The sequence below is a fragment of the Empidonax traillii genome, unplaced genomic scaffold (genome assembly GCF_003031625.1).
Source record: "Empidonax traillii isolate 1590-97213 ecotype Southwest subspecies unplaced genomic scaffold, ASM303162v1 scaffold752:size306384, whole genome shotgun sequence".
NCBI classification, from domain to species: domain Eukaryota; kingdom Metazoa; phylum Chordata; class Aves; order Passeriformes; family Tyrannidae; genus Empidonax; species Empidonax traillii.
The window spans coordinates 253,652-265,866 of record NW_020955945.1 but is presented as its reverse complement, the minus strand read 5'-3'; the positions used below and the strand labels follow the sequence as shown (position 1 = coordinate 265,866).

The 12,215-nt window shown below is 42.6% G+C and overlaps 1 protein-coding gene across 1 annotated transcript in view; it reads left to right on the top strand.

Moving 5' to 3' along the window:
- Window positions 1–1,789: 1,789 nt before the first annotated feature.
- Window positions 1,790–12,215, top strand: part of LOC114066269 (metal transporter CNNM2) — a gene marked incomplete at its 5' end in the record, with an annotated part of 29,846 nt that continues 19,420 nt past the window's right edge. Inside the window, 3 exons of the mRNA XM_027900821.1 lie at window positions 1,790–1,933; window positions 9,419–9,556; window positions 11,684–11,853. Coding sequence (XP_027756622.1) covers window positions 1,790–1,933; window positions 9,419–9,556; window positions 11,684–11,853 — 452 coding nt within the window. The remainder of the gene's footprint in view (window positions 1,934–9,418; window positions 9,557–11,683; window positions 11,854–12,215) is intronic.

Genomic DNA, 12,215 nt, shown 5'->3' with positions numbered 1-12,215 from the left:
AATGTTATTTTTGTGCCGCAGTTTTATTGAATATTGTTATGCTGAAAGGATGTAATTGGAGTAATATATTATAGGGGAACAGCACTAATAACCATACTTAAATCTTTCGTATTTTTATGAAGTCACTTTTTATTTTAATACAGTTCACTGAGTGGTAAAAAGAGCTGGAAGTCTTGTAAGTAATGCAAAGAAATAAAACCTGTAAAATCTGGCACAATGAAAGACTTTCAGTACAATATGCATGTTGATAGTTTAAAAATCACAGATCATCTTTCTATTAATTCGCTGTAGAGTAAGGTCTCCTCAAGATAAGACTCAGCAGTGTTGTGGAGTTGGTATTTAAAGTATGTCCATCTGCATCTAAACGAGTAGCTCCAAGACAATCAGATTATGCAGTAGTTACTTTGGTGAGAATATCGCCTAAGTGGAATGGAAACTTCATTTTGAGTCTAATATTAGACCCTGCTTTGGAAAATTCCTTTTAAATGATCACAAGCTGGGAATAGCAAAAGAATTTAACTTTCGACAGACAGCATTCACCAAGAATTTGTTTTTAACTGCTTGTGTTGGGTCCCTGGGAAAGCAGATGTGAAAAACTTACCAAAGTGAATTGACTTGACCTGCTGCAATGTTTATATCAGTAGTTGATAAGTTTTCCTCCCTTGTCTAATTTGTTCGGGATATTTTCATTCTTTAAGCATGAGTAAGTCTGGGTTTGAATAGTTTGAATGCTTGGTAGTCTAATAATCCGAATCTTAAAACACGCAGACATTATTGCCTATAAAGGGGGCGTAAGCAAAGTTGGACTATTTTGGTTGCCATCCACAGTTGGGGATAAGTATCGTTTTTGATACCAGCGAAGAAGAATGTGAGGCAATGTTACTTAGCTCCTGATAGTTCAGAAAGCATATTGAAATCTGCTGTATTTGTACTTCAAAATGCCACTCACTTTGGTGACCCTTTGAATGCATAATGCATGTTACTATTTATGCAGCTTGGCAAAAGACTGGCTTTCAGTGGCAGTCAGGAAAATGGCAACCAAGGGTATCAAAGCCAGTTTGAAGGCTCATGATAATATTGTCATCATCATTATTCCTTGTGGCAGAAAGGAATTTAGGAATTCACTGTGAATGGTGCACAGCTCAGGGAGAGCCACTGGTATATCTCAGCTTTTCTCTTTGTTGATCAGACACTGTCACTTTGGATATTTTAATCAATTAATTCCAAAATAATATGTCCCCCCTCTGTATGGAGAATATATAAATAAGTTTTATGTTTGAGGAAGGGAGGAAAAAAAAGAGAAACTGATGGATTGGGCTGACCCCTTCTCCCCAGCTCTGCCTTGTCCCCATGTGTCTGTGGTTTGGCCATTGTTGCTGTTGTTCCCAAGCTTGAGGAGAACATCTATGGGACCTCTCTGCAAAGGAGTTCTCCAGCCTGGCCTTTCTCTGTCAGTGCATGTGATAAGAAGAGGAACAGTTGTCAGCAAGATAATACTATGAATTCAAGGCCAGGGTGACAGTTTTTCTGGGAAAGACATTAGAATGGGAATGCTGATCTCTTTAGTTCTCTTTTAGTGCATTGAGTGGATTTGTGTGACCCAGGAATGTGTATCTCAGACAGAAATCAGATTATGATTTTAAGCATCTGTTAAACTTTGCACCTTTTTCCATAAAGCCTGACAACATCCTTTTTGTCTTTTATACCTGTGTGTCTGTTGTTCTGTTATTAATTTCAGATCATTCGGGAGTTTCTAAAATGTCTGAATTGCTGATCTGTCTTCTTGCAGGCAAGTCTCACCTGGCTATAGTACAAAGAGTAAACAATGAAGGAGAAGGGGATCCTTTTTATGAAGTTCTGGGAATTGTCACTTTAGAAGATGTGATTGAAGAGATCATCAAGTCTGAAATTCTGGACGAAACAGATCTATACAGTGAGTAGAAATATTTGCAATTTGTTTGTAGATGAGAAGGAAGACTCCATCCAGCAGCAATTGTATTTATAGCTGTGTTTGGAAAGATGTTATGTTGTTGATTTAAAATCTTAATGATCAAATTGTTAAGGATGTCTCCTTAACAAAATGACCTGCAGATCCCTGAAGTGGTTGAAGCAATTTTTGGTTTTACAGCGTGGGTACCTCAGTGCTTTATGCTGTATTAATTCAGAAACAGGACAAGTCTTTATTTGACCTTTTCATCAAGGAGGTTTACATCTGCAGCAATTTTTTCTCTCCTGTTACCTGTGCTCCACCAGTGTGACCTTGTTAATCTGTTACAGTGCTCACTTTCCCCTATCCTCTCTCTGTCTCAAGGGTCTGTAGTCCAGGTGCTACCATGCCTTAGCAAGAAGGCAGGCAAATACCATTCCTCAAGGAAGAGTAAAGGAGTCTCTTTACAATCTCTCTCTGTTATTCATTCAGAATTCTTGAGAATGGAGTCTTCTTCAGGGCTGAAAACCAGCATGTCCTAAATGCCTTCTCTTTTTATCAATCAGTACAGCTCCTTCCTTCTTTGTGTTAACATATGTTGAGGGACACGATGCTGTAGGCTGACCATTACCTGGGACTTGAGAGATCTGGACCCTTTTCTTTCCCAGATTGGATTTTATGTGGTCTTTGGCCGGTTACCTAAAGTGTCTTTGCTTCTCTTCCCATCTGCACAATCTGGCCTGTGCAGACAGGACTTCCTTTCTGTCATTCTTCATCTGTCTTATCTGTGTTTTGTTCACTTGCTGGCAGATGCTATTTTTTACTACGTGTTTGCATGCAGCACAAGGATGTCTTTAGATGCTATTGTAGTAGAAATAATAGTTTTAAGTACCTTTAACACTCTTCAGCTGTCCTTTGCTTTCTTTTTCTTTCCTCATGAAAGGGATCGGAATGTTTCTAGAGCATCTTTTTCAGGCCAACGCAAGCATCTTCTGTCTTTCCTCCAAGCCAAATTCCCAATGAGCACTTTCCACTCAGGGGTAGACATACTTTTACTTGGTTTTGCCTGAACTGCTTTCTGTGACTGATCAGTATTTTTCCAGTATTTATGTCCCCAAAGGTTCATGTAAATCACATTTGTGTTTTAGGATATGCTGAACAGTCTAATTAGTATACAAATCACAGAGGTCCAGTTAGTATTGATTTCTTTTCATACCTTCACAAATGAATTGTTGAGCTAATCAGTTACAGCATAATGCTTTTACAGCTCAATTCAGACTTTCTTTTATACTCCAAAAAGATCCCGTCTTTGTCTACTTTTCGTGTTTTCAGTTTCCGTGAGTGAAGACACTGCATATGGTTTTCAATGTTCCCTCCCCTCCATGTTTGTTAAGAGAAAACACATAGATCATGCCATGTTGTTCTTTAGGACAAAAAAAGCTTTGTCCATTAATAGCATGTTAGAGAGCAAGGAAATGGGAATTTAATTTTACTATCTGAAGGCTTCCTAGATTAACAAAATAGAGTTGGTGAACATTGAGTTCACTTGAAACTCTCCTTCCTGGGAAGGTTTTACTATTGAAAATTCCTGGTTCAGAATAGGAAGGAAAATTCCTAGGCTTTCTGGAGGATGCATGAAATTTTGGGGGGTGACTCCTGCTATGTACCATGAAGGTGACCTTCTAATTCTTTATGAAGTACTTAAGTTCATTCCACTGTTTAGACTGAAGGAAGCTGTAGCAGTAAGGGAGAGAGCAGAAATCCCGGAAGCTGTGAGGATCACACAAACTGTAACAGATTTTGGATTTGAGCAGATTGATGTGCTGTAACCACCTCCAGTTGGTGTAATGGAATGGGAACAATTACACCAACAATTACAGTTGGTGTAATGATGGGAACAATGGAAACATACTTTGAGTTCACTGAAGGTACTTTATTGTCCATGATATGTTAAGGCAGCTCATTTTTGGTGTTGATACCAGAGTGTCAGGGCTAGTAACCCCATTTCTGATGCTGTTCATTATTAGATCAAGCTGCCTTGTTCAGCTCGGATCAAGCCAACTTGAAACCCTTGGACTGATTTGCCCTGTACTAGGTGTTTACTTAAAATTGGATGTTATGAAAATTTTTGGCAGTGCTGTTACACTTTGTTCTGAAGTTTTAGAAATGTTTTGTTTTGCTTTGATGGAAACTTGAAATTTGATAAAATGGCTGACCTTGGTGTTGGAGCTGTGCCTTTCTGTTGTTTCCATGAAAACCTATTTGAACCGCATTAGGGTAGAAGCAATAGTGTATTTACAGTTTTTGCTGAAAGCTGCTCTCAATCCTGAGGCTCTACAGTTGAATTTCTGGAGGTTTCTTGCCAAATAAATGTATTTCTTCAGATGGCTCTATTCTGCTCTGTCTTATGGCTTGCAGAGATGTTGAGAGCAAGGAGAAGATGGAACACGAAAAAGTATTGAATATGTCTGACCCATCAGCGTCTGGGTAGATGGAATACTTCTGAGCATGAGACTTTGTATAGGGAATGCTGAAGGGGGTGGAGAGAAGAGGTTTCTGTCATGACACAGGTGGGTGAGTCTGACTGCATCTCAGCCAGTGTCACGATGAAGAGTGGTCTGTGTGTTTGGCTCTTAGGATTGAAAAGTTGGAGCATTTCTTTCATGGTTGGCACTGCAGGAATCCATCCTGTGCTCCCTTGCCTCTAGTCATGGTGGGAAAGCATTTCTCAACCTTCTCAGAGGCCCAGTAGAGAAATCTGTGTGTTCCGTGTTGGCCTCAGACTGCATAGACTGCTTGTTCACCCTTCTGATCCAGGTTTGACTGGTAACCTGTCTTATTTAGCTCTTTCTGCTTGAAGGCAAGTTTAATCATCACCTTAGCGCAACTGGAATCCTGCTGTTTTCCATGCATACAGATTCAGAGGTGACTTGCCTCAAGTAAAATCTGGGATTTTTCTACAGCTGAAATATCTTAACACACCCTTGTGCGTGTGTTCTGCATGTTGTGGGTGAATGGGCTGGTTGTAAGCATCATCTTACAGAATTTGTACATCCTTGCCCCTGTGCTGTTCAGCTGTGTGTCTTGGCAAGCAGGAACCCCAGCCAGCCCGTGCTGCAGGGACATTCCGTGCCAGGCTGAGGTCCATCTGTTGGCAGCTGCAGCAGTGCAGCTCTCTATAGCTTTCACCTAATTAATTTTTTTTTATCCTTGGGAAGTTCTTTCCTGAGGGGAAGACCCCATCTTACCTGAACATTTCTATTTCCAAACAGCCATCGAAACAGGTATGTTAAATATATGGAATCATAGAATGATTGGGGTTGAAAGGAACATTAAAGATCATCTCATTCCAACCCCCTTGCCTTGGATAGGGACTGGGGGTCTCAGGGTCCCATCCAGCCTGGTCTTCCAGGAATGAAGAGTCTACAACCTCTCTGGGCAACCGGTTCCAGTGCCTCAAAACCTTTAGAGGGAAGAATTTCTTCCAAATGTTTAATCTAAACTTATCTGCCTTCAGCTGAAGGCCATTCTCACTTGTCCTATCACTACATGCCCTTGTGAAAAGTCCAACTTTCTTGTAAGCTACCTTTAGGTACTGGAAGGTGCTGTAAGGTCTCCCCTGAACCTTCTCTTCTCCAGGTTGAACAGCCCCAGCTCTCTCAGCCTGTCTTCGTAGCAGAGGTGCTTCAGCCCTCTGATCATCTCAGTGGCCCCCTCTGGGCTTGGTCCAAAAGGTCAGTGCCTTTCTTATACTGAGGGCCCCAGAGTTGAACAGAGTGCTCCAGGTGGGATCTTACAAGAGCAGAAGAGAGGGAAGAGAATCACGTCCCTGAACCTGCTGGTCACACTTCTTTTGATATGTCTGTCATTTCACCCATTTGAACTGTGGAGCCGGGGGAATAAAAATTGCTTGCCCTGTGGTGTGCAACACCAATTTGTCTGGCAAGATCTACAGATACTAGCTTGGTGTACACTGGTGTCCTATGTCAGGAGAGCAGAGCTTTGCATAGCTGGAATCTAAACTTTCGATACACCAAGGTGATTGACACCAGTTAGAGAATAATGCATTTACCATTAGGACTGTGGACGTGCTAACTTTCTGCTGCCTAGCACCCATAGGCTGAAGGAGCTCCATCCTTGTGGGAAACAATGTTAGGCTGTTAAAGTGCTTCAGATTTTGTCCCACTGACTTTCCTTCAGTTGCTTAAATGCGAGTGATACACAGGGAAACTTGACTTTCCCAGCTAGGGACAAAAAGAACTGACAAAGCTAACTTAGCTAATTCCTAAACCTTTCTTTTAAAACAAAACAATTTCACAGGCTTAAAAAGCCCTGTGGAGTGTGTGGGGCATTGGCTGTCAACTGAGTTTGAACATCACTGGGAGCATGAGGGAGAGAAGAATTTGAGGTATGCAGAGTGAGACTCTGGCCTCTACCACTGACTGCCTGCACTAGGCATCCTTGTACCGACTGTGGACAAGTCTAGTCCTCTGGGAACTGTACTTTGTTTTCCTGGAGTATCTGATGTACATCTCAAGCAGTTGCTTGTCTCTGTCCTTATACAGTTCTTGTGCGCTGGACAGAACCACGTGTCCATTTGATAAAATATTTTTGCCCTCTTTGGCTTGTCTGGAGCTCACTGCACTGTATCCTCTGTCCTAAAGACAAAAAGCCCAGGAGGAGAATAAGAACTCTCCTAGAACATTGCCTCGGTGCATTTGCAGGACCTGTCAGCCTGCAGCCTGCCTACCCATCCAACTGAATTGGTGATCTGAGGATTGAACTTCCTGTTCTGTAGCTGACTCTTTCAGGAAAGTCTATGCAATCATTTTTCATGTTACGCATCAGGCCTCGAAGTTCAGGAATATTACAAGAGAGATCACAATCTGAATCGTATTTGGATCGTTCCTCTTTGAGTTCTCTCACTCATCAGAAGATGGTTGCAATATGTGTTGATGTCTCACCAAAAGTAATAGTGAGAGTATCCCTCATTCATTGCACTGTCCATGTTGCAGAACCAAACAGCTTCACAGCACCCTGTAGGCAGAGATCACTTCATCGTGCCAAAATAACTTCAGTGCCTGTGTCTCCATCTCACTTACTGTAGAAGGGACAGGCAGGAAATACCTGCTCCATATTCAGTTACATCTGTCACAATCCATTCCCTGGTTCCTATGTCTTACAAGAAGCTCAAAAGTTGTTTGGATAGTGAAGAACAATTTAAGACTATCCTTTTCAAAAATAAGCCAAGATGGTGGCTTTAAGCCATGTGGCTCTGCTCTTACTGTGTAACATTTTTCTTGAGGGAAGATTTCTGGATAAGCTGCCAAGGAAAAAGGAGGAGTTGAAATCACCCATCATTTGATATAGAGCATGGGTCTCTTACCTTGATGACTGATACAGACAGAAAGATTTAAGGCATCTTCCCCGTATGTGATGCTGGCCAGGTACAAGAAGTGCAGTGTGAAGCCTGCAGGAGTACAGCATATCCACAGGAGATGCACAGAGATGTTTCCTTGTCCCAGGGCCTAAACTTGTACTTGTGGTGATTTTTGCCTCCCTGAACAGAGCAGTGATGAAACTCTTTGTGATGAAAGCATCTCAGGTACAGCACTTTCAAAATAACATTCTCTGAGGTTTTCAGGAAAAGCACGGTTTCTATTCTTCTTGCCTCTTACAAGAGGTAGAGCCTAGTGAAAGCTTCTAGGGGACTTTTCTCCTGTTCACTCTCTATTGCTTTGGTATCCGTCTTTCCTGTAACTTCAAGTACAGATAAGTTCTGTCTCAGACTGTATTCCTAAGGCAGGGATTGTTTTTAGTCTGTAGCCACTCCCTCGAATGGTTTCTATTCCTGCTTTTGGAAGAGAAGGTGCAGTTCCTGATATAGCCAAAGTCCTGGGAAAAGTACTATGAGGGTAAGAGACTTCTGTGGTTTCAAAAAAGAAAAAGGATGTGGGTCATCGTCGTTCCTCTCCATGTGCTTGGGAGCAAGTATCTCATGTTTTCTGATTTGTACTGCTCACAGAATAAGCTCAAGATATCCAGACTTGGTAAGTTACTATCAGTGTGGTATTACTGTTGAGTCTGTGATAGTCCTGTAGTAGAGGCTTGTCCATGGAAAATTGAGGATCTAAATGTATTCATATCTAAAAGACTAGGTGACTTGGGAAAATCTAGAAACCTATAAATTACCAGTAATGTGCATTTCCAAGCCTCAAACTCCTCCACTCTGAGATTTATGTAGTCTGTAGCATGTATTTGGGCATGTAAAGGACTTCAGATCTCAGTGGCTTCCTTGCTACGGTGCATCACTTTAATCATCTTTGCATGTATAACCCAAAATCTGGCAAACGTGCACCCGGGAGTATGTGCAAAGTTTCAGTCACCAGCTTCACCTACACCTCTTTGTGTGCTTGCCCAAATTGTCTGCAGTGAATCAGTGTACCAGAATTGTCTGTGGTCCCTCAAAAGTACAGTCATTTTAAACTAATTGACTAAGGGTCTGATAGACAGGTAGCTGTAGTGTCCTCAGGACTTTTCCCTGCTAAGGCCCTAGAACTTGAGCCATGCCTCAACTCTGAGGGGCTCACAGGAATTGCCTCAACACTTGGATTTCCTGCACTATATGGTGGAGCAGTGTCAGCAGAGAAGAGCAAGACCCTGCCATCTAAGCAGAGACCTCTTCTCCCTGGAATTGATGTATACTGTACCCCAACATATCTGTAGCTCTCCGCTTACCTGGTTTCTTAAACATTTTGACACATTAGCTCAATGGGTGGATGCCAATTGCTGGGTTGTTTGTGTCTCTTTCATGTTGTTTTTCACAAACAGGGATTCCCCACCACAGAGCCTCTTTTAAGACACAGGTGAATTAAGTCTCGCACCTCCTGGCTGTACACTTTGCCAGCCTTTGCTAAAGTTTGGATAGGACAAAAGAAACTGCATATTCTAGACATTGGGAATTACTTCAGTCAGAGCCATGTGGATTTTGCCACAGTTGTGAAGAGTCAGTGAAGCTGTGGTACAGCATTAGTAATAAGTTATTTTATATTTCCTCTATGTATTTGCTGGTAGTTTTCTAGGAGACGTATTTGGAAAAAGCACCTATCACAGCTATTCTTGTAAAACCTTTTGATCTTTAGTAACACTGAGCAGGACTCCTCTTCCCCACCTGGAAATTCACACACACTTCACCTGTAACATGCAGAGCCGCTCTGCAATCAGGTGTCTGCAGGCAGAGACTTTCACCCCATCGAAGTGACAGGGGCTGTGGGTGATGGGCTCTGCAGGACAGGGCCCCACAGCTGTGCAGCTCACTGATTGTTTCTGGTTTGTGCTGCGTGCTGATGAGCAGGGCTTTGCAGAGGGGTCTGCCAGCACCCTGTGCTCTGGGTGGCCATCCTGGCTGACTCCAGGCAGTGCAGTTCATATTGGACCCCGTTCTAACAGAAATCGCTTCCTTCCTTTCTTTCCCCGCCCTCCCTTCCCCAGCTGATAACAAGACGAAAAAGAAAGTAGCTCATCGGGACAGGAAGCAGGACTTCTCTGCCTTCAAGCAGACAGACAGCGAGATGAAGGTTAAAATATCACCGCAGCTCCTCCTGGCAATGCACCGGTTCCTGGCAACAGGCAAGTGAGGGTTATCTTTTTTTGCAATCGTGCCAGAGCCTCGGAGGCAGTTTGTCAGCAAAGGCTGGTGAGGTGGTGGGACAGTATAGGTGGGAAGGGAGGCTGGATTATGGGGTGACAAATAATGCCACTGTTGTGTTTTTCTTTTTAAATTCTCTCCTCTCCTGTGTTCAGTGTCGGCATGAACCCTCTGAGACATATACCAGGGGTGGACCAGTAACTTTAAATTGGTCTGAAAGGTAAGGATGAATGCCAAGTGCCGCACTGCATGTCTAGAGTCCGTCAGATTAACGACTAGCAAGTACACCCCATTAGGAAGAGCTCAGGGAACAAACCAAAGAGGACTCGATACCACTGGCCAGCTGACTGTAATTGCACTCTGGCGCCTTCTCCAGAAAGAGATGCTGGACTTTTTGCAGGAAGGTCTAAACCTGTTCCATGAGACTTTTTGACTCCAAGTGAAAAACTCTCCTGATACATTTAATGCAGACTGCACAGGTGGTTGAACTGTACTCTTTAAAATGGATTTCTGTCTGGCTTGTGTGACCTCCGTTGATGACTTCAGGTTTCAGAGGACGGTTGTCTCCATCCCAGAACACCTTGATGTTTTAGCCCTTGAGTGGGCTAAAACAGGCAGAGGCCAGGGCCTTGAATGGTTTCTTGCAGCTGATACTGCCTTTCGTCGTAAAGTTGGTCCCTTCACCTCAGAGATGAGACCTTTTAACAGGAGAGCTTGTGGAAAAATACCTTCCTATTGCTCATGCTGTCTCTCTTTGACATGTAAAGACTTCTCACACGCAGGCCTTTCAGACGGGCGTCTTTCACTGCTATGTTCAACGTATATTCATGGGTGGAAAATTATAAAGTTGTTTTGTTTCAAGTTTGTCAGCTCCAGTTGGAAATTAGTACTTCCCCTCCTCTAAGATGCAGTAACTGCCTGCCTAGATGCTCCTAGTCTGCCTTCATGCTTTATTTTTCCTCTGTGACTTGAAAGAAAAATGTACATGATCGGTTATCACATCTCAGCTGAGGGGCAGTAATTCCTTAAAAGACTCGGACTCCTACGGCTCACGTGCATGTGAGCATGTCCTCTTGAAAGGAAGCAGTTCAACAGGAAGATGCGGATTTAACAGCAAGCAAGGCGTTGTTCATGTAGTGTACAAGACTTGACGGAGTTCCCTAAGCACCTGCTCAACAGACATACTCTTACAGTGCTGCTTCTCTGCTTATTTTGTGGATGAAAGGATTGTGTAGCTTAAATCCAGGTCTGTCTGTGAAGCCCCTGCTAAATAAGATGAAAGCTACAGTTTTGGTTTCTCTGTTCTAAATCGAGAACAGAATCTTTAGCAGATGACAGGTACTGGGTCATAACAGTCCTTTTCTGAAATGAGGTGTTGGGAAAGCTTATCAATTTGCATGTGTAAACCTCGTCATCCCTGGCTTCACTCTACCACACAAGGATGAGCTTTTCTGCTTCAAACAGCTCCTGTTGGGAACACTGAAGATCAAGTAGATAGAGAATGTGTTCTGTGTGTCAGGAGTTAATCCCACATGGTTTGAACTGACCTGCACTATCTCTCACTTTGAGTAACTCTTCCCATATGAACCGTGGCAGCCCCAGTTGTGTCTGATTTACTGATTTATATAGAACATCTATCTAGAGCAACTTTCTAGGTCCCAAGCAGTGATTTTTTTTTTTTTTAGTTTTATTTAAGTGTAATAAATGCAGTTACTTTAATAACTTTTAGGGAAGGAAAAAAACAAATTCAGAGGTTCTCTGTGCCCCAGTTATAAAGCTCTTCCATTTTTACAACTCTGCAGTGAGCCATTACAACCGTGACTCGGAACTCTCAAGAGGGCAAGGCTGTCTTTTTCTTTTCCCTTTCAGATGAAGACATGGTTTTTTGGTTGTTTTGAAAAATACTTCAGTAATGAAAGTTGGGATGTTACTGTGAGTTTTTTCCCCCCCTTACAAATCTAACAGTCTCAAAAGACAGGAAGCCTGCAGTTCCATAATGGATCTCTCTGCATCTGTGTGTCTTTTATAGGCAAATGCTTGTTAATGAGTATTGCTAACTTCTTGCCAGGCATATGAAGTGTAATGCCACGTTGTATCTTGTGTTATAGAAGTAGAAGCATTTGGTCCATCCCAGATGTCAGAGAAGATCCTTCTCAGGCTGCTAAAACATCCCAACGTCATCCAGGAGCTGAAATACGATGAGAAGAACAAGAAGGCCCCAGAACACTACCTCTACCAGCGAAACAAGCCCGTCGACTACTTTGTTCTCATTTTACAGGTCAGACATGTGATTATGTAGATGTTTTCAGAACCCTTTGTCTCCTGATGTATCCTTCTGTTGGGAATCTCTTCCAGTTGAAGTTTGGCTTCTTTCAAACGTGGAAAGGGAACTATGGCTGCTGGGAACTGCTCCTGCCTCCTTTATGGTTTTGCCAAACTTGAAGAGCTCATGCAGATGCTTTCAGCCTCAGTTAAACCTGTGGTGAGGATAGAAAGCACTTCCCACTTCCAGTCAGTCATCTGTTGAAAATTACTTATGCTTTCGGTATCAGTAGCATAGACAATGCAAAGGAATCCCTGCGTGCAGCTGGCGTTGTTAGGAAAATAGGATTGCAAAAAGTGGCACATCATAGGAGTTTG